General features: G+C 46.6%; 3 protein-coding genes across 3 annotated transcripts; all 3 read left to right on the top strand.

Moving 5' to 3' along the window:
- Positions 1 to 127: 127 nt before the first annotated feature.
- LOC119226290 (heterogeneous nuclear ribonucleoprotein K) lies at positions 128 to 5,668 on the top strand (the record flags this gene model as incomplete). Its single annotated transcript, XM_062558711.1, has 10 exons — positions 128 to 376; positions 1,061 to 1,174; positions 1,336 to 1,464; positions 1,556 to 1,881; positions 2,164 to 2,217; positions 2,353 to 2,392; positions 3,027 to 3,042; positions 3,809 to 3,876; positions 4,004 to 4,173; positions 4,763 to 5,668. Coding segments are annotated over 10 exons (1,197 nt in total), but the record flags the coding sequence as incomplete, so codon positions are not given.
- Positions 5,669 to 5,944: 276 nt separating this feature from the next.
- LOC119226291 (guanine nucleotide-binding protein G(q) subunit alpha-like) lies at positions 5,945 to 14,088 on the top strand. Its single transcript, XM_037484085.2, has 8 exons — positions 5,945 to 6,437; positions 6,643 to 6,783; positions 8,134 to 8,318; positions 10,491 to 10,645; positions 10,772 to 10,900; positions 11,643 to 11,772; positions 12,208 to 12,361; positions 12,612 to 14,088. The coding sequence occupies exons 2-8, from the start codon at positions 6,648 to 6,650 to the stop codon at positions 12,800 to 12,802; spliced, it is 1,080 nt and encodes a 359-aa protein (XP_037339982.2). The 5' UTR covers positions 5,945 to 6,437; positions 6,643 to 6,647; the 3' UTR covers positions 12,803 to 14,088.
- Positions 14,089 to 14,943: 855 nt separating this feature from the next.
- On the top strand, positions 14,944 to 20,206 carry LOC119226292 (guanine nucleotide-binding protein subunit alpha-14-like). Its single transcript, XM_037484086.2, has 7 exons — positions 14,944 to 15,093; positions 16,747 to 16,931; positions 17,082 to 17,236; positions 17,391 to 17,519; positions 18,348 to 18,477; positions 18,596 to 18,749; positions 19,314 to 20,206. The coding sequence occupies exons 1-7, from the start codon at positions 14,973 to 14,975 to the stop codon at positions 19,502 to 19,504; spliced, it is 1,065 nt and encodes a 354-aa protein (XP_037339983.2). The 5' UTR covers positions 14,944 to 14,972; the 3' UTR covers positions 19,505 to 20,206.
- Positions 20,207 to 20,316: the final 110 nt, after the last annotated feature.

Genomic DNA, 20,316 nt, shown 5'->3' with positions numbered 1-20,316 from the left:
GTCTCACTTGAAATTGAGCCGTTCTGAAGCTGCCCATCCTCCCGAGGGTTCTATCTCTTTGGACATAATCTTAGATTGCGTGCATGTCCGCTGATTACTGGAAGGTTCTAGTTGTGTGTAGTAAGCAGCAGTCTTTTCCTTTTTTGTATGTTTGAGACCTTTCGTCAGTTCGTCCGTTACCGTCGGCCTCACTGCCTTGTTTACGTTTTCTTTCTTATTTTTTTCTGCTTTAATATGGCCTTGCTTCTGTTTTCTGCCTGTAACGCCTTGCTCCCTTTTGGGTCGAAATGGTTCCGGTCAGGATCCTGAGCGTGAACGCCCTGGCATCGACACCATCGGAGACATCCTGCTGAAAATCATCCCCACTCTAGAGGAGGTAACTACCCTGCTCATTAAGTTCCCCCCACCAGGGTGATTGATGGCATCGCCTTTCGACATTATTAGAATAGGGGGGGGGGGGTTGTAATATTTTAGTGCTGAAGCTACTGTATTCAAGTCATTTTTCCCGGGTTGCACACAATGGGACAGATGACCAAACTGCCTCCTCCCAACTGGTAACCCTTTTATTTTGTCGAGACTCGTTGGAAGTTGTCACACAGGATGTGTCCAAACATCAACAAGTGAAAGACGCCACGTGGTTATTGTTCCACATTCTGTGCTTCAAAATGTTTTTCCAAAATGGCGGTTCTGCCCAAACGACCACCTTTTGTGAACCGTAAGGTGATGAGGTTTTGTCTGTACTGTCCCAGTAGAGGTTCTCTGGAGGTCATTGTTGTCTTTTGGTGATTTTGTTACTACTCAATGGTTTCTGTGTTTGGCGACTGCAACAGCTATTTGAGTCCAATTATTATTGTGTGTGTGTCTTAGACGACGGAACAACTATTTCTGTCAATTGTTAACAAAAGTGCAAATATAATCTAATGAGTGACTCATAACCGCATATACCACAGGTGGATTTAAACCGTAAAAGCAGCAACTGGAGGATCTAATGGCAGAAAAGCTTTGTGAAAATGCGTCCAGGCCCCACTGGCCCCACTGATCTGGCTTTGTGTTTCCGTAGTACCAGCATTACAGCGGGATTGATTTTGACTCGGAGCTTCGCCTGCTGATCCATCAGAGCTTGGCAGGGGGCATCATCGGGGTAAAAGGTGCCAAGATAAAGGAGCTGAGAGAGGTAGGACAGAGTCCAGATTAGCCGAAGATCTGCTCCCGCAGTCCATCGAAAATCAGAATGGTTTTCCCTTTTCATTTTGTGAGCCGCACAGTGGCGCAGAAGAGAACTAATTTGGTATTCCGGATTTTAAAGTCTGTCATTTCCATGCGTCCGCGCACTAGAACACCCAGACCACCATCAAGCTGTTCCAGGAGTGTTGCCCGCACTCCACCGACAGAGTGGTGTTGGTGGGAGGGAAGCCGGAGCGCGTCATTGAATGTATAAAGGTCATCCTGGAGCTGGTGTCCGAGGTGCGTTCACACCCGTGACATCGTGGGCCTCTTTGCGCAGGCGCCCGCGATTGTCGTTTCCCTCCCGTCACTTCTTCTCCGTCTCTTCCAGGCGGCCATCAAAGGGCGGGCTCAGCCGTACGACCCCAACTTCTACGACGAGACGTACGACTACGGCGGCTTCACCGCGCTGTTCGAGGAGAGGGGCAGGCGGCCCATCGGCGGCTTCTCCGTCCGCGTGCGCGGCGGCGGCGGCGGCTTCGAGCGCATGCCCCCCCTGCGCGGGACCCGACCCATGCCGCCCTCCAGGAGGGACTACGACGACATAAGCCCCCGCCGCGGCCCCCCGCCCCCGCCGCCGCCGCCGCTGAGCAGAGGCGTGCGAGGGGGGAGCCGAGCGCGCAACCTGCCGCTGCCCCCGCCGCCGCCGCGAGGAGGGTGAGGGAGGAGCCCTTTGACACCTGCAAGCCGCCGGGCTCGTTAGAACGTTTCCCCCCCCCCCCCGCTTTGGGGGACCACGTGATAACAGTGGGATCAAGCTACAATCACGTGTTTTCCTCACGAATCAGTTATTCTTTTAGTTAATATAAATATAAATATACAAGACACTTGATTTGTTTTCAGTCACCAGGGTTGGAAAGTGTGAAAGTGCCCTTAGATACTGCAGGCATACATTAGTGTCTTATGTTTCCAACACAATTTTTTTTTTTCTTTCTTCAGGGGCGACGTGTTCTCTCACGGCAGCTATCGTGGCGGCATGGACGACAGGCCGAGGTGAACGTCTGATCCTTTTTTCCACTTACGTCTTTCTGAATACTGATAAAAGAGCTCTGACCAGCTGGATATTGGAGCGTTAAGTGTCCTGGAGAGAGAGAGACGGTATTAATACGTTTTTTTTTTTGTCCGTAGTGACAGAAGGGGCCGAGGAGGAGACCGCTACGACAGCATGGTGAGTGCCGTGCGTGTTCACGGGCGCCGCGGTGGTGCACGCGCCGCGTCGTCGTAGCCGCCTGGTTGTGTGTTTGTGAAACACGTTTCTCACAATGTGATTGGAATTCCTTTTTTCTGATTGTAGCACGAGGCACGGACACTGTGCCGCTTTTTCACTCTGTATTGCACACTGATATAGGCCTGTTGTTGCCTGGCAACAGTTGTCGCCGTGGTTACCACAGAGCAGCTGAGTACGTGGTCCAGAGATCCACCCGGCTAGCAAATGAACTTGAGCTCAGACCAAACGCATTCCTTCAGGTCTTGGCTGCAAGCAAATAGTTTCAATAACAAGGCAAAACATACATTTGATCAAATGAACGCCAATAAATTTGAGAGAAAACCGGAGCTCCAGAACATCCCAAATTATTTCACTTCCAGAAAGAGTAGTTGTCTCAGTTACCACTAGATTTAGAACCAACAATGTACTTTTCAAGTGGAATGGGATCAAATGAATATAAAGCAGAATGATCCTAATCAGTACCAGCCATATAATGTTTTTATTGTACACACGTTCTGATAGAACTGTCATTATTGCCTGATTAAAACTGTTTACCTTCTTTTTTTTTTTTTTTTAAATCAACCCTGAAATGCAGAGTGGAGGTGGATATGGTGAGTGTTGATATTCATGTATTCATTTCTTACCTTTCGGTCACCATTCATTTCACATGTTATGTGGAGGCATCCGAATACTGTTCCTTTAATTTATAAGTCGACAGCTGGATCTCCCGCTCTGTGTGCACTTTATTAAGAACTCTATAACGGTTTAATAGAGTCCAATAAACCAATCCTGCCATAATGTATATATCTTCACAATGCAAAAGACACTGTGTTAATTCTACTGCATATTCATATTTCTTCATGGGTGAGTTTAAGACCCACAATGTAAAGATGTGCACACACGCGCAGGGTCAAATCCAAACACATCACAATAAATGTGATTAAGTCAGTATTATAACAGAGTGAATGTTGTGTTTATTTTATAACGACGTACATGTTTTTAAACCATTCCAAATTGGAAGGGTCCATTCACCAATGAACTGCCTGCTGTTGTTTGATGTTATTTGTTAGGGCACAAAGTCGTGGCCTTTCGCCGTACGTCTTGTTTCCTATCTCACTATCTCTCGTCTCTGTGGTGTTTTTTTTTTTTCTTTCTTTTTTTTCTTCTTCATTTTTCACTTTCTCGTTGCCTTTCACAATGCTTTCAAAGACAACAATTCCTCTTCCTGGGAGCGCTTTCAGTCCGGTGAGTGCGGATGGATTATTCTCCTCCCCGTGTCTCGTTTCCTAACCCCGCAGGGTTCGTTTCCCCTCGCCGTCGCGCGCTTCACTTACAGGCTTATCGACCTGCTCTCTCCCCTCCCGATTTTTTTTGAAGGTGGCCGAGGCTCGTACAGCGACATTGGAGGCCCGGTCGTCACGACACAAGTCACCATCCCGAAAGATGTAAGCGAGACAAACCCAATGAGTAAAAACCGGCTAGACTGCTGTGAGGAAAGCCAGAAACAGGAACAGCGTGTTGTGTGTGTGTGTGTGTGTGTGTGTGTGTGTGTGTTTGTTTTTGGTGGTGCAGCTGGCCGGCTCCATCATCGGTAAGGGCGGCCAGAGGATCAAGCAGATCCGCCACGAGTCCGGGGCGTCCATCAAGATCGACGAGCCACTAGAGGGCTCCGAGGACCGCATCATCACCATCACAGGAACACAGGACCAGATCCAGAACGCGCAGTACCTGCTGCAGAACAGGCACGTGCTCATGTGACCCCCCCCCCCTCTCCTCTAGGCTCATGTAAACCTTATTTTAGCTGCCTCAACTTCGACCCGACTTTCTTCTCCCCCTGTAAATTGGCGTGTATTTGAAGCAAGTGAATTAAAGACGGACATGTTAATACAGTGGATAAAACATTTAACTTAAAAGATTGTTGTCCATAGTTTTGTTCGTTGTACTAGTTCACCATATACTGCATTTACTACGCAAAAAACGTATAGTGTCCACTGATGAAATGTGAGGATCCGCTGCTTTGCACGGAATAATAAAGAAGATTTATAGGCAAACATTTCAAATTTATTATCAAACTTTGATAAATGTTTGAATTGAAAGAATAAAATCCCGCCCCAACCCATTTACATCAGTATTTAATTATGAAGAGTGTTTCCCGATCAGACCCTTCTCTCTCCCCCCCTCCCCCCCATCACTAAATGGCAACGCTGCTCTCGGCAGAATTCACATTCTTGACCTCGGCTGCGGCGTTGGCGGAGCCCGACCCATCATTCGTTCATCATCGACGGTCCAATAAAATGCCCCTTACCCTCGTCTGTCTCTTGTCTTTTTCAGCGTGAGGCAGTACTCTGGTCGCTTCTTCTGAGAAGAGGGGATGAGAAGAGTGAAGCCATGCTGCCATACTGTCTCCTCAGAGCAGACATTCCTCTGCTTGGCCTCCTCCCCGCACTACTACGCGCACGCCATCCCACAGAGTATAACACCACGCTGTCAAGCAGCCCACCACATGTTTCTGTGGCGGTGTCATTATTTTTAACTTGATTCCTGTGCCGTCGTTTGGAGTAAAGTCATCTGTTTGATAACTTTTTTTTGGTGTTGTGGGCTGCCCCCCCCTCCCCCCCCCCTTATCTCCCTCATTTCAGTACAGCATGCAGAATGTAATCTTTTTGTAAGGAACATTGTGTGAGTTTTAGTTTGTCTTATTTAACCCCTCTCCAGCGCTTACTCACACTCAGTCTAAAACAACATGCATGTTTTCAGACGGGTCAAATACCTTTTTATTTTCTTCCCGTATCTTTTTCCACTCGTAAATAAAGTGCTTTTTTTTTTTTTTTCTTTCCTGGTAGGTCGGGCTTTTAAAGGAGTCGTTAAACATGTTGGTTTATTGTGTGTTTTATTGTAGGTGGAGATGGATAATAGTTCAACGAGCCAATAGAGCTATTTCTGTTTCCCAGAGTTTAAACAAGCCCGTTTCCCCAAAACTACTTTTTTTGATTTAAGTTTGGAGGAATGTGACGGTGTGATTGCGGAAACGCAAGATATTTTGCGTTTCTCAAAGAAGGACGAGGAGCTGGATGAAACACATGTATACATTTGCATAGCAGTCCGTTGAGATTAGGTTAGATGGGCCCAGATTACTTTCTACTCTCTTGGCAGGATATTGCACCACAAAACAGGTTTGTGTGGTTTCTCTTTTGTTTGTTTTCTGCCACACTCTACAGGCTGTATCACAACTTAAATATCCACCCCGTATAATCTATTTATTCTTGCATTAGTGTTTTTGCAAATTCATTTAAAGTTTTTTTTTTTTGGGGGGGGGGGGGTGGGGGAGGAACCCCTCTCTGCAGATGTTTGATGCGGGCAGCCTTGAGCTTTGTTTCTGCTCGCATCGGTTTACTAAATAAAGTCTTTTGTCACAGCTCATCACAGACTCACGTGTGTTCTTCTTTATTTCAACCCAAAACTAGGCTCGAAACATTTCGAGAGGCTTCCACCTAATCGCGTTGGGTCTTTTTAATTGGTTCCAGCGAATCGTGTAGTCAGCCTGCAGCTCCCAGCTGTCGCGCGCAGTCCACCAGTCCACACCGGAAACCAGTCCCCGTGATGCGATGGTCCTGGAAGAGAGAGAGAGAGAGAGAGAGAGAGAGAGCGCGCGCACGGTTTCCCATCAGAGACCAGCCCTCGAAGGGTCACGTGGTCCACCGTGATCCACCACGGCCGACGGGACAAATCAAAAACGCCTCACGCGACCCGCGAGCATCCTTCTCTTCTCCGCGCGGCCCGCAGACTGCAGCCGGCGTGTGCGTGCGTGCGCGTGCGTGTTGTTTTGCAGCAAGTCTGTGTTGTTTCTCAGCAAGTTCGTGTAGTTTCGCAGCCGGTGTCTGTTGCGCCGTGAAGTGAAACTCCGCCATATTCAGCCCACCACGCCCGGAGGAAGGACGCCGCTTCTCTCTTCTCAAGTTTGTTGCACGAACTTGATTTCCTACAACCACGCGCGGAGAGAAACGAGGTAATAAAAACCACGCTTCGACTTCCTGGAAATTAAGTCACTTGAACCTTCTTTTCCACAGTTGTGTGTGTGTGTTTCTCTTTTTTTAAACTACGCAGCGGGGACTCTGCACGGGTTAAAGGGAGAACATTGACTCCAGGACACTGGTGTGTGTTCGTCCCCCTCTTGTATAACTGTGTGTGTGTGTGTGTGTGTGTGTGTCCAGGAGGAATGACTCTGAGCTCCGTGGGGGCTTGCTGCCTCAGCCCGGAGGCCAAAGAGGCTCGCCGGATCAACGATGAGATCGAGAGGCAGCTCCGCCGGGACAAGAAGGACTCCCGGCGGGAGTTCAAGCTCCTTTTGCTCGGTGAGGGACGACAGCCACATCCGCTCTGTGGTGCTCGCGCGACGGGATTGATCGGAGGTTTAAAGGGGTGTAAAACGTGGATTAAATACCGACCTATCTACATTATCAAAGGTCGAAGTTTATTTAGTACCTAGTGGCGTAAAAGTAGCATGAAATACACAATGTACAAACTTACATCAGTGTACAAAGTTGCACCACCACATTGCTTGTGGGTTATTTTCTTAAATTGGTAGCTTTAACTTCTATTTTTTTTAACAAACAATACAAATATCTCAAAGCGCCTTACTAAATACAATAAACACATGTTCACATCCCTCACTTAAATGGCTTTTTAAGTACTTGAGAGGAAAGTGTGTTTGTGGTTTAAGGTGTAAGGTAAAAAAAAATGATGATGATGGTGATGATGCTGGTCGCGTACTCCATAATATAAAAGTTCACAGCATCACCACAGTGGAATATCAAAATGTATTCTCATTATAACGGGGAGTAATCTTATTAATGCAGGTTTACTTGCTGGTTGACCCCGACCGAAGCTCCAAAGGAATATTTTGTGTTTGACGGTCAGTTGTGTAGATGAATGTGTGCTAGCCGATCATCCCGAGAGGCCACGTGTCGTGACGAGGGATGCGTCAGCAATTCAGCCAGAGACTACAAGTTGATGGTGGTCACGTTGGTTACAGTTTTGTTCTGCTTTTTTTTTAAATGATTGACTCACACTTCAATGTGTAACCAGTTGTTTAGGTGTAAAAGTCAGACGTGCAGCCCTATGGACACATACTTTATGTGTTAAACTCCGTAGCGTACACTGTTTTAAACGAATCAAAAATAATCCCATCGAGTGTAAACCCATACGCGCGTCTGCTTCTCATTGTCGAAACGTACAAGCTAATCACTTCCACCCGGTAACTTCATCAGCTACGGCTGCCTCCGGGAATGAACATTAGACCCGCAGGGGAACCGGATTTAAGACACAACGCGGACTCTGGTTATGGATTCACAGTCGGGTCCGAGACGCGCTATAGAAAGAGAGAGAGAGAGAGACGTAGAAGTTCTTCACACCAAGGCGTAGGCAGCCATGCCCGGAGGCTCCGCGTTGCCTCGAGCTAAATGCTAACATCTGCATGTTGATGGGCTCACAGTGACGATGCTGAAATGCTGATTGCCAGCAGGTGTTTTAAAATGTTTATTAACCTGGTTTGCTGCTGATAGTCAGTGCTGCTGACCAAAGTATTGGCGAAACCAACAAAACTCGTAAACGATTCCTATTAAAAGACCAAAAGTAAACAATTGGAAGTATGTGTAAAATAACGCAATAGGTGCAAATAATGTTGCGTGTCTGTTGGCGCGTAGGAACCGGCGAAAGCGGGAAGAGCACGTTCATCAAGCAGATGAGGATCATCCACGGCCGCGGGTACTCCGACGAGGACAAGAGGGGCTTCACGCGGCTCGTCTACCAGAACATCTTCACCGCCACGCAGGCCATGATCCAGGCCATGAGCGCGTTGAACATCCCCTACACGTACGAACAGAACAAGGTAGGCCGGACTGTTTGTTTCTCCGGTCCTTGCTTCGTCACACGCACACACACACACACACACACACACTGTCCAACAGAAGCTTGCACGGGGTTTACAGTCCCAGACAGAGTCAGAGCGGTGTGTTTTAGGGGGCGAAGTGCTTCTGGTAAATCGCGACGGTGTTTAGTTTCGCAAACCGGTTGCCAGAGAGTTCTGTCCGTGATGTTACCCCGCAGGCATGTGGAGACGAGCCGGGCGCTCCGCGGCCTAATATAGTTTCGGAGACTCTGTAATCGCACCAATTTGCCGGTGCACCGCGAATCCGCCGAGTCAGTTAAAGCTCCAGGTAAGGAGAAGAGGAGTCCACTTCCTGTGTCCTGTGAGGGGCTGTCAGACGGAGGGAGGAGGGGGGGCGGGGTGACATGATCATGTGACCGCTGAGGACCTTTTTGCAGCATTAGCAGAGTCTGACTCGGCACGTAGGTTTTCTCTGAGGGAGGGCGATGTTCTGCGGGTTTGTCACTGAACATTCAGTACTGAAGCGGGGAGAGGCCGTAGGTCAGACAGATTCACTGCCAACTAAAAACGGCACAGGGCTTTTATTTTGAAACAGACACAGGAAGTGTGGAGATTCTTGCGAGGGCGTAATACATTAACAAACGTTTAACAGGAAGCTGAAGGGAGCAGATTGTTCTCTTTAATAGCCGCCATCTTCAGAGGCCTGGTTGGCCTCCTCAGTTGAGGTAATTAAAGGCCTGAACGGCTGTCTTATCATTCCTGGTATGTGCTCTGCCAGAATGGGAAGCTTGACTTGGTAACGGTTGCTAAGGGGACGGGTCTTGGCCATCTGTCATTCAAATGCATTTGATCTTCGTTGGAAATGGAGCAAGGCAATACGCCCAAAGTCGTCCATGCCGATTGTTTGTAATTTCATATCTAGACACAAATAGACATCACAATATAATTTAAGAAATGAATAGTCTACATGATTACTATCATTTAATTAAGAACTCAACTTCCACGAGAAATACATTTTTTCCTATCTTTACATGCATGTACAAAGTAAAGCGCAGACTGTTTTAGCGACCTATAGTTTGATGTCATTCTTGGATATAGGCATAATGTGCAATAAAGCTGAATGAAGGAAGGAATCCTGCTCGCTGTTGTTGAACTCTACTCATATTTATTGTGTGCAAGTGGGCACGTACACGTTATTGGGCGTCATCATTACTAATAGCTGAGCTGCATACAATGTGGTACTCTGGGTAATGGAGGTTGGAGAAGCTTGTGCCTGGATGGTTGCCAGTTAGATTGTTAATTTGCGTTGCTCTGCGTGGTGATGTAAAGACAAAACTGCCCCCTTCCAATGATGTTATCTAAGAAAGAGGATTTCATCACGATATGATTCCATTGAGAAAAAGGGGTTTTCATTATGTTTATTGCCTAGCCCTAGGGGAAATAAGCTGCCGGGATCTCTTGATTTCAGGTCAGAAAATGGAGGGATGGATAAATAGAAAAAAGGGTGGCCCATCCGCTTCTAAGGATCCCTTTTAAAATTTGTCCCATCATTCCTCCAAAGAGAAGACTGGAAGCATGAAATTGCCGAAGCAGGAGCCATGAAATCAATTTTAAAAGATGCAGGTTTGGCTTCCCCCAGAAATGTAAAATGTAAAAGTTTCTGTACTCATTGCATATCGTATGGTGAAAAGACTGCAAACATCTCTACAGATTACACTGCTGTTATTGGCATTAGTTATGATGTAATAACCTGGGCAAACCCATTTTCAGTTTGTAAAGATCATTTTTTTTTATATCTCTGGAAAAGTCTAAAACAACAGAAAATGAGAGCAAACGAGATTAATTGCTCAGCCATAAACGCTGGTGTAGAAGTGTTTTTTTTCTTTCTCACTGGATCCGTTTGTCATTACTCCTAAATGAATGAGGGCAGTAGGAGTAGGGGGTCGAGGGTTGAGTCGAGAGAGACGCTGTCTCTTATCAGCCTGAAGATTAGTTGTACAGAAAGCAGCTGTGCGTTCCAGAGCATTCTGTCTGAAGCAGTGAAAGACGTGTGCATGATGTCAGTAACGAAGCACATGAACGTGACACCAATGTTCTTCCTAAATCCCACTGCGTATTCGTTCATGAGAGGGTCAGGTTGACCAAGTGTCCCCCCCCCCGACCGCCGTGCAGGAAAACGCCAGCATCGTCCGAGGCGTCGACGTGGAGAGGGTCACGTCTTTAACCGGCGTTTACGTGGATGCCATCAAGTGTCTGTGGAGCGACCCGGGGATCCAGGAGTGTTACCATCGCAAGAGGGAGTACCAGCTGTCCGACTCGGCCAAATAGTGAGTGTGAACCGGAGCCCAGAACCACTCGGACCACACAGGGTTTCATCTGCTAGTTGTCGGTTCAATGCTCCCAGTGAGCCGCCAGAAACCCGTTGTTGTTTGTTCTGACTCGCGTGTCCATAGCTACCTCAACGACTTGGGGCGGATTGCCGATCCGGCTTATCTGCCGACGCAGCAGGACGTCCTGAGGGTCAGGGTGCCCACGACGGGGATCATCGAGTACCCCTTTGACCTCGAGGACGTGGTCTTCAGGTGAGTGTTTCACGCCTCCCGACGAGACCAAAGAGCGCCGCTGCGGAAGTGGATGCTCGAGGAAGCCATTATGGCCCGTTATTCCTTAATAGTACAGCTCGACTTCTTTTAATAATTAATTGTTAAGAGGTCCATCGTCTCACGTCTCATTAGGCATGTCAAATCCGGCCGTTCCAGAGGTTGGTTTCGTTTCCTTTATTCATGAGTTGCATTAAATTGGATGAGTCAAATGGGTTAAATTCTAAAGTCCGAGCTCTCTGCAGCTAACAGCGCCAACAACAACAACGGCAGCGTTGACTGGGAGAGGCGGAAACCATGAGGGTGCTGGTGGTTGTGCTACGTTCCCATGGCAACAGCACAGACGGCGATTAGCTAGCAAGCGGGGCCCAGCGTAGAATCTCACACGTGCGAACAAACGCACAGTCAGAGGGGCGACGGACGTTATTCTCTATTTACTCTAATAATGTCTAATAGCAAATGTTTATTTGCTGCTCTGTTATTGCTTTTGAAAATTTAGCCTTCGATGTTGCAAAGGCAACCTACAGGAGATTTGGGAACAAAAATGGAAAAGAATGTCCCTGTTCTGATATTAGTTTGGAATTTGAACCCTGAAATGCCGCTGACCCGTTAGCTGGTGCGACCTTGTGACCTTCATCGCGACCTTCATTCACTGTGCTGAGCGGGCTTTACGTCGGATGCGTGAGGGTTTTAATTGAAATGACGGGGGCCCCTTCGCCTGCAGGATGGTGGACGTGGGCGGCCAGCGGTCGGAGAGGAGGAAGTGGATCCACTGTTTTGAGGAAGTCACTTCCATCATGTTCCTGGTGGCGCTCAGCGAGTACGATCAGGTCCTCGTCGAGTCAGTCAACGAGGTGAGACGCCGCCGCCGCCGCCTACTACTACTACTACTGTGACCTCCCTGTGTGTGTTTTGTCGGTCCGTGGATGGGAAAGGAAGGGGCTCCCTTTGGGATGACCAAGAAGATCACAGAGGGGGACACACAAAGGGACATTGTTTGTTTTGTTTAAGGCTGAACCGGTTAGGTGAAGATGATGACCTAGATTTCTGCAGTCCAGCACTAGTCTCTCTTTTTTTTTTTTTCTCTCTCTCGTTCTCTCCGGCAGTGCATGTGGTTGACCTGCAGGGGGAGCTCTTTAGTCGCTCTGTTCAGCTGAGTGCACCACAAAGGAGATGGATAAATGTGTATATATATATATACATATTGCTATGAGAGTTTACCAAATAGATGGTTCTCTCTCCCAGGCAATCACTGGTAGTATTTTAATACAACCATCCTTTGTTCACAGAATCGCATGGAGGAAAGCATGGCCTTGTTTCGTACAATCATAAACTACAAGTGGTTTGAGTCATCCTCGGTCATGTTATTCCTCAACAAGATCGACTTACTGGAAGAGAAGATTATGCACTCCCATCTGGTAGACTACTTCCCCGAATATAATGGTAAGTGAGAGTTGTTTTTTTGCAGCCGAGCGGGATGATGACTCGATTTTTCGCACACACCGTGATTGTGTCTTAAAAGCAGAAATAAGCCAGTCCTCCAGTTGGATCTACAGGCAGTAAATCACATCGATCTGTCGACGAGTTCAAACCCATTGGTCGCACCGGGGCGCCTCTCTGTTGAATGTAACCACTTCAAAATCCCACAGTGACTTTGATGTACCGTTTCCCGTTCTCCGTCGCCTTGCTGCAGGTCCCCAGCAGGACGTCAAAGCAGGAAAAGAGTTCATCTTGAAGATGTTCGTCGCTCTCAATCCGTACCCGAAGAAGCGCACCTACTCCCACTTCACCTGCGCCACGGACACGGACAACATCCGCTTCGTGTTCCAAGCCGTGAAGGACCACATCTTGCAGATCAACCTGGAGGTCTACAACTTGGTTTAGAGCACCGCTGCGGTTTCGGGCCGGGCTTCGTGCGGCCCGGCGGGTCCGGAGAGAGAGAGCGCTGCTGAGACACTATGGTCCACGGGCAGGGAATCGAGAAGCTACGGAGCTCGCCGCCAAATGACTGTACTACTGATGTATTTCAAATTTCCCTGTGAGGCTCCCTGCTGAAAACGGATGTCTCGGGCCATAATGAAGTGCGTCCTGCCAATTAAAGCGCTGCCTAAAGAGAGGAGTCTATTACAGCATGCACTCTGGAATTTATGGAGCTCTTAAGGTTTTTTGAGCAGTATCGGTACAAATGCACATGGATGAATTAAGAGGGGAAGGTGGGGGGGGTTCAGTGGCCCCAGAAGCCTCCGAGGACTTGTAATGCACCCGAGTTTCTCCTTCAGGGAATCTGTGGAAAGTGAATGTATCACTAACCCCAGCTGTTAATAATAGGGCTTTGTTTTTGTTTTATTTCACTTTTTTTTTTTTATACGTCAAACTGTTTTAAATACTCTAAACACTTATTTTGTGTCTTGGCTTGAAGGCAAACCAGTAACAATTAACACTAAAAACACAACACACATGACGTTATTCCATAGCTATTTGTGCTGATGTATCGTTGGTGTGCACCTCACTTAGTTTGTTAAAATAATAATAACCACCTCATGTTAAGTTTTATTAGAACTTACACATTTGTCTTTGATGGCATTATTCAGTCCTAAACCACTCTTTGCCAGCACAGCATTAATGTGCACTCGTAAGTATTTTAACCACAAGTCTTTTCTTTTGTTTTAAGCTGCAGGATCAAAGATTCATGCCGTTCAGGCGCTATGTGAGTAGTCTGTTTTGCTTTGAAACCATTTGCTGTAATATCTGTAGAGCTTTTTTTGCCATTTAAAAAAAAAAAAAATCTGTCTGCATATTGTAAATATCACGCGGTGAAACAGTTTTCACCTTTGGTTCGCATCAAGGTCCGTGTGGAGAGGCAAATCCCCAGAGAGAACTGTTATGTTAAATTTTCTCTGAGGCATTAAACTAGTTCACATTTGATCTTGTTTTTTTTTGTTGTTTTTTTTGATGCTGTTCGAGGGTCCTCAAATGCATGACTAAAAAAGCTAATGAGAGCTAATCCACGGCACGAATGTTTACACGACCCCTTTCTTCTCGTCAGAAATAATCACAGCCTAATTTAAGCAGTTTAATTTATGGTTCGCTTTCACTGTCACTGCGATATCTTAATGCGGCCTTAGTGTTGTTAATGTGCTTGGGTAAATAAACAGACATTTTGCTGCTCCTCTTTTCTTCTTTCTTTGTCCGTTTTGTGTTCATCTGGTGCTGTGTGGGCCCTCGAGTCCTCCTCTGTGGGCCCTTCACCCGGCTGGGGGCTGCAGCAGCGGCTCTTCTGTCGGGGGGGGGGGGGGGGTCCACAATGCGGGTGTTTCACACGGCGCCGTGCAGTCGGCTGGAGAGCGCCGACCCCCCCCAGCCCCCCCGCACCCCCCCCAGGGGTAACGTGGCAGAAGCACATGGCATTACATTGTTAATAATTCAATTATTTATTTGTCGTAGTAAAGCACTTCAAATACTGTAATATTAAATGTCAATCATTAGCTTTGTAACTTCAAATGGCCTTCGGCCATTGAGCCGATCACAGGGAAAAAAACAAAAGAATGTAAACAAAAGAATGCTCAAATATTTTAGGTTCTTCAAGGTAAACACCTTTTTGTTTGAATGACGGCTTTGTGGCCTCTCGGCTTCGCGAGGGAGTCACCTGGACTGGTTTTTAATTAACTGGTATGAATGGTGTCATTGTTCTGTTTCTTCTTCACACAGGGGTGTTGTTGGTATAAAGCACCTGGCTGTGCCGCATGATGTTCCCCCACCTGTATAGAGTTACTTTTTTTTTTTTTTTTATAAGGGGCAGACTGCAGGCATGTATCTCTCAGCAGACACTCCCTCCCCCTCGCAGCGAGGCCGCCCATCAGCCCGCCTCCCCAGGAATGCGGAATGCACCTGAACTGGATCCCGCGCCGAGGCAGCCGGGACTCGCCGAGCCACCTGTTCCCGGGACGGGTCGCTGAAGAAGACGGTTCGACAGTCCGCTCAGTTTGCCACCCCCCCCCCCCTCCCGATCCCCCCCACCCGCACCCCCCCCCCCCCTCCCCGTGAAGAGAGCAGGATGGACGAGTGCTGCCTGCCGCCCGATGACATGGAGAGGCTCCGGGTGCACAAGGAGATCGAGAGGCAGCTGCGTCGGGATAAAAAAACCTCCCACCAGGAGCTGAAGCTGTTGCTCTTGGGTGAGTGTGATGTTCACTTCAGGACTCCTCGTGAACTTGGGCTTCACGGATGCTTGTTTCATATATTCCAACACAATTGTCCTAAAACGGTGTTAATGACAGGTGGCTTCATGGTGACTTGAATGGTTACTGCTCCGGTGTGTTGAACTACAGTTTCGATGTACTGACTCATTCAGACATACTGGTGTAACAAAGGAACTGGTTATGGCAGAAGTAAAGCAGCTGTGGTGGATCCTGCGTGACTCTTTTGGAGTTTACAAGTTGCATTTTACTCCACGTAGGCGGTGTGTAATAGCTCACATCAGTTCTATTCAACTTTTTAACAGCGACCCGTAAATTATGCAGCCTACTGAGTGCAACATTTCCCCATTAGTGCTTTGAGCCAAACCACCAGCATGCTAACATAGAGATGTTTACCATCTTTTGTGTATTTAAACATTCATGACGTAGTCTCATCTCCGGCTTGCTCAAAAGGAAGGGTTAGTTGAACTAATTGACTTAATGAAGAATTATATTATGTTCCAACTTAAATCCTCATCTGCAAGTTAATTGCAGTGCCTGGAGAAAATAGTTTTATTACGTTTAATCCCCATCAAACACATCGATTCCCACCACTCACTCGGATATTGTTATAAACCCAACTGCTGGTGGGGAAAAAATAGTCAAATTCAAAGAAAGTCGTCACCCTTGAAATCCGGTCGGACGCTCCCTACCTCCCCAAAAAACGGCTACGGATTCTCGAGCAAACACGAGGAAGCTGTCACAGAAGATTTTGATCTAAAAAGCGTGCGCCTGGATGCGTTGGAATTCACTAGGGTTTGAATTCCATGAGCCGCGTGAGAACTGCATTTTGGATTTCCTGTAAACGTGGCGTCCAATCACTTCGTCTCATGGAGGACTCGCTCCCGTTACCGTGGAGGTTTGCGGGGAAGAGAGAAAAACCTCTTCTTCATAAAAGTAGAGGTCCCGACGTGACGGGAAATTGATGCGACTGTACTGCTTTTTACGTCCGATTTGCGCAAAATGCATCTAACTTGCAAGTTTAAAGTGCAGCGTTCAGAATCTAAAGAGAACGTTTCATGCAACGATGACGAGTCAACACCAGTCGAATGAAATAAATTACAGCTTCACGTGAGGCGTTTAATTCCCAGCCCTCTCCCCTAAAAGCCTCACTGCTGGAAATCATGCCTGAAGCACTCTGTTCTTAAAGGTCAACTTGAGTTCGGGCGATTAGAGAATTCTCCAGTAAAGGTCAGTTTAATGGTTAACATTTTTTAATTTTTTTTTGCACTTTAGGGTGCTTAAGCGACACTCCTATCAAGAGAAATTAACAACCAGATGGCGAGAAGCTGTTTCACCAAGAGGCCCGAAGGCTCTGCAGTGACTTGTGTGGATTTTAAAAAAACGCAGAGCTTGACCTCAAGGAGCCGAGTTTCCGCATCCACTCCCGGACACGTAGTCGCGTCTACAGCTTGTGAAACACCGGATCCGAGAGACGCGAGCATCAAAAATATGTTTTAAGAATACCGCCTTGTTTCTGTTTTGATGCCGAAATCCTGTGAAGCTGCTACTGATTGATGCTCAGAAGATTAATCAGTTTAAGTGTCCGTCCCATTTCTGGCATTGCTCTGATCTCATTGCACTTCCCTTCAGGGACGGGAGAAAGCGGAAAGAGCACCTTCATCAAACAGATGAGGATCATCCATGGCGCCGGATACAGTGACGCCGACAGGAAGGGTTTCACCCGCCTCGTGTTCCAGAACACCGTCACGGCCATCCAGGCGCTGATAGACGCCATGAGGAGCCTACGGATCGACTACGTGGATGACCAGAACATTGTGAGGGGGGGAAAGAAAAAAAAAACGTTTTAAGAAGAAAAGTGACTGAGTTTGCCATGTACCTGGTGGTCTATGGAGAAGTCAATCGGAGATCGAAAATGTGTGTTTTAACAAAAGAATCCTGTGTGTGTGTGTGTGTGTGTGTGTCAGAGCGTAGCACAGAGGCTGATGGAGGTGGAGGTGCCCCAGGTGTCCACTCTGGAGGCCTGGCAGGTGGACGCCATCAAGCGGGTGTGGAACGACCACGGCGTTCAAAGGTGCTACGACCGCAGGAGGGAGTTCCAGATCTCCGACTCTGCCAAATAGTAAGGACCGACGCTTTGCGCGGCGCTTCATTTTGTGTCTAGTGACTCGATTTTAAGAATCATCAGAACCTAGTTATTGATATGCATGTCACAGGTGCAGATGTTGTATAACGTTCACAGAATATTAAACGTGGTTTCAATGTGATCTTCTCAGTTACCTGCAGGACATGGACAGAATCACAGCCCAGTTATACATCCCCACCCTGCAGGACATTCTGAGGGTCAGGGTCCCCACCACGGGCATCATAGAGTACCCCTTTCACCTTTCAGAGGTCATCTTCAGGTACGGGCCCCGCCACTGGAGAACAGCATTGTTGAAGGGAACTTGCGAGGCGGGGTGCTGGAACCAAACCACCGTTGTTCTTTGGGTATGCTTAATACAAAGCTGATGATTAGCTTTAGCTTAGCATGACGATAGGGGGAAACGGCTAGCCTGGCTCTGTCCAAATGTGTGTGTGTTTGTTATGCATTCATTAATGAATTGCACGTTAATGTGTGTTTTTATATGGAGTTTTCCCATAACATGTTAAACTGTAACTTGTTGCAATTATTGTGCTTCAGTGGGCTGACTTTTTTTCTTTTAACCTTTGGACAGAACCGCGCTGCTGTTACCTTGTGTATTTGTGTGAAGCCATTCACACTCGTCTCAAGAAAACAATATGACTGCTTTGACAATATAATACTTTTTTTTTTTTTTTCTTTAAACATGTATGTATTTTTTCCCTTGACATTTTTCTAATATTTGTTAAACCATTTTTTGACATAACCTTTTAACTTGTTTTTCCGTGACTTTTTTCCAATTATTATATTTTGTCTCTTTTCATTTCATTTTTTGCTACAATTTTTTTTAAACCTTTTTTCCCATGATGTTTTTTTAACCAAACCTTTTTTTTTCCATGCCATTTTATTAAACCTAATATTTTATTTTTGTTCCATGAAAACGTTTTATCTAATTTGACTTTTTATGACATGACATTTTTATTCCCAGCATGTTGCCTTTTTTTTTTTTTCTTTGCATGACATTTTATTTCTCAAATTGGCGAATGATTCCTTTAACAACGGAGGAACCTTTATATATTTTGCTTCCTTCGATGGTCTCGTTTGTCTCCAGGATGGTCGACGTGGGCGGCCAGCGGTCAGAGAGGAAGAAATGGATCCACTGTTTTGAGGATGTCACCTCCGTTATCTTTCTGGCGGCCCTCAGCGAGTACGACCAAGTCCTTTACGAGAATGAGAATGACGTAAGGTCAAAACCTCCCTTGTTTGTTCCATGGCTGCATTTCTCAGCAGCTTTTTGTCCCGCTGTAAAAAAAAACCAAATATTATTGCCATAAATCCTTCTTTTCTCACGTCCTGCAGAACCGACTGAGAGAGAGCCTCGCCTTGTTCAAGACCATCCTCTCGTACCCTTGGTTCCAGGAGTCCTCCACCATCCTCTTCCTGAACAAAACCGACTTGCTAGAGGAGAAAATCACAAGGTCTCATCTGGCCGACTACTTCCCGAACTTTACTGGTAATTTACATTTTATTTGCGGGTCTGTTTTGGCTCGTCGATGAATTGATTAGTCTGCAGGAAATGGGACCAGGATCTGTTTCTGTGTGCAGCATTTTCCCCTTTTTTTTCTTTTACATTTTGCAGTGGTGGAAAATAACAAGTTTTCTCGAGTATAGGTTTGAGATACTTTACTCAGGTCTTGAAGAACTTTTTGAAACATTTTGTCAAATTAAGTGTTTGTAATTTATTTTAAATTCATTTAAAAAAAAATATTTTGTACAGTTGGTTTGAGAAGACAAACTAGCTATAAAAATGAGCTACACCTCAACTAAAATTCAGCTTTTACATTAATTTACTTTTTATTTTTACTTTGAATTGTCCTTGAGTGGTTTCAAAGTGTGGTATTTGTACTTTTACTTAAGTAAAGGATCTGAATATATTGAAAAAGGAAATAAATTGCAGTGTAAAATCCCACAATGGAACTAACTGTTAATTTCACCCTGGCATTTACAGTCATTTCTGCCAACAGCAGTCTTGACGCTTCACTATGTAGTTAACAAATTATGTAATCTGCCTCCACAGGGCCTCGGTGTGACGCAAAATCTGCGGAAAAATTCATCTTGCAAATGTTCGTGGAAAATCACAGGGGGCACCAGAAGGCGCTTTACAAACACTACACCTGCGCCACGGACACCAACAACATCCGGGTGGTCTTCAAAGCCGTCAAGGACACCCTCTTCATGGAGAACCTTAGAATGTTCACCCTGGAATAAGGACGCAGCAGCACCCCCCCCCCCCCCCCCCCACCCCCCCCCCGAGGAACAAGCATCCGGGTTAACACTATAACACTTTTACGGATGTTTTGACCTATTTAATGCTGTCGGCTGCAGCCTGTTTACAGACCTCAGAGGAAGGCAATGTGGCTGCATTGTCAGGTATGGGACATTATCTTATCTTAATCTACATAACTGTCAAAACAAGGACAGAATGTGCCATTTATGAAGAAGCATATATATACAGAAGAGCCGGCTGGTCCACAGGTGCACCACACTATTGGGGAAGGGTTCCTTTTGTATCCATGCTGTATGATAGTCATCAGTAAATCGTATCAAACTGGTCAGACAAAGTGCCGTCTACTGAAAATGCAACCTTTCCTGTTTTACAGCGTTCACAGCGAGTTTAGACCTGTGCAGACAACAAGGGGAAAGTGAAAGAATAGCCTGCAGGGAACCCGGACGCCTTATGATGTATTTACGCGCATGTGTTATTGTATCCACAACCATGTAGCCCGTGGTTACGGTTACGGTCAGGGACACGCCGAAGTGTCCTTGACCCCTAATTGCTCCCCAGGCAAAAATGTAACGCACGTGTTATAATGCAATGTAAGTCGCTTTGGATAAAAGCGGCAGTTAAATCACATGTAATGGTTCACCGGACCCTTTTTTTTAATTGGTAATAAAACATGTGTCCATGAGCAAAGAAACCGAGGCATCTCCTAATGTATGACAGCGGGATGGTTGTACTGATTAACGTGAGCGTGCTGGAGCTCCACAGATCGGCGCGCCGTGGAAACGACCTTTGCACT

Source organism: Pungitius pungitius, chromosome 18 (genome assembly GCF_949316345.1).
Source record: "Pungitius pungitius chromosome 18, fPunPun2.1, whole genome shotgun sequence".
In the NCBI taxonomy this organism is placed as follows: domain Eukaryota; kingdom Metazoa; phylum Chordata; class Actinopteri; order Perciformes; family Gasterosteidae; genus Pungitius; species Pungitius pungitius.
This window is presented reverse-complemented; position numbering and strand designations above follow the sequence as displayed.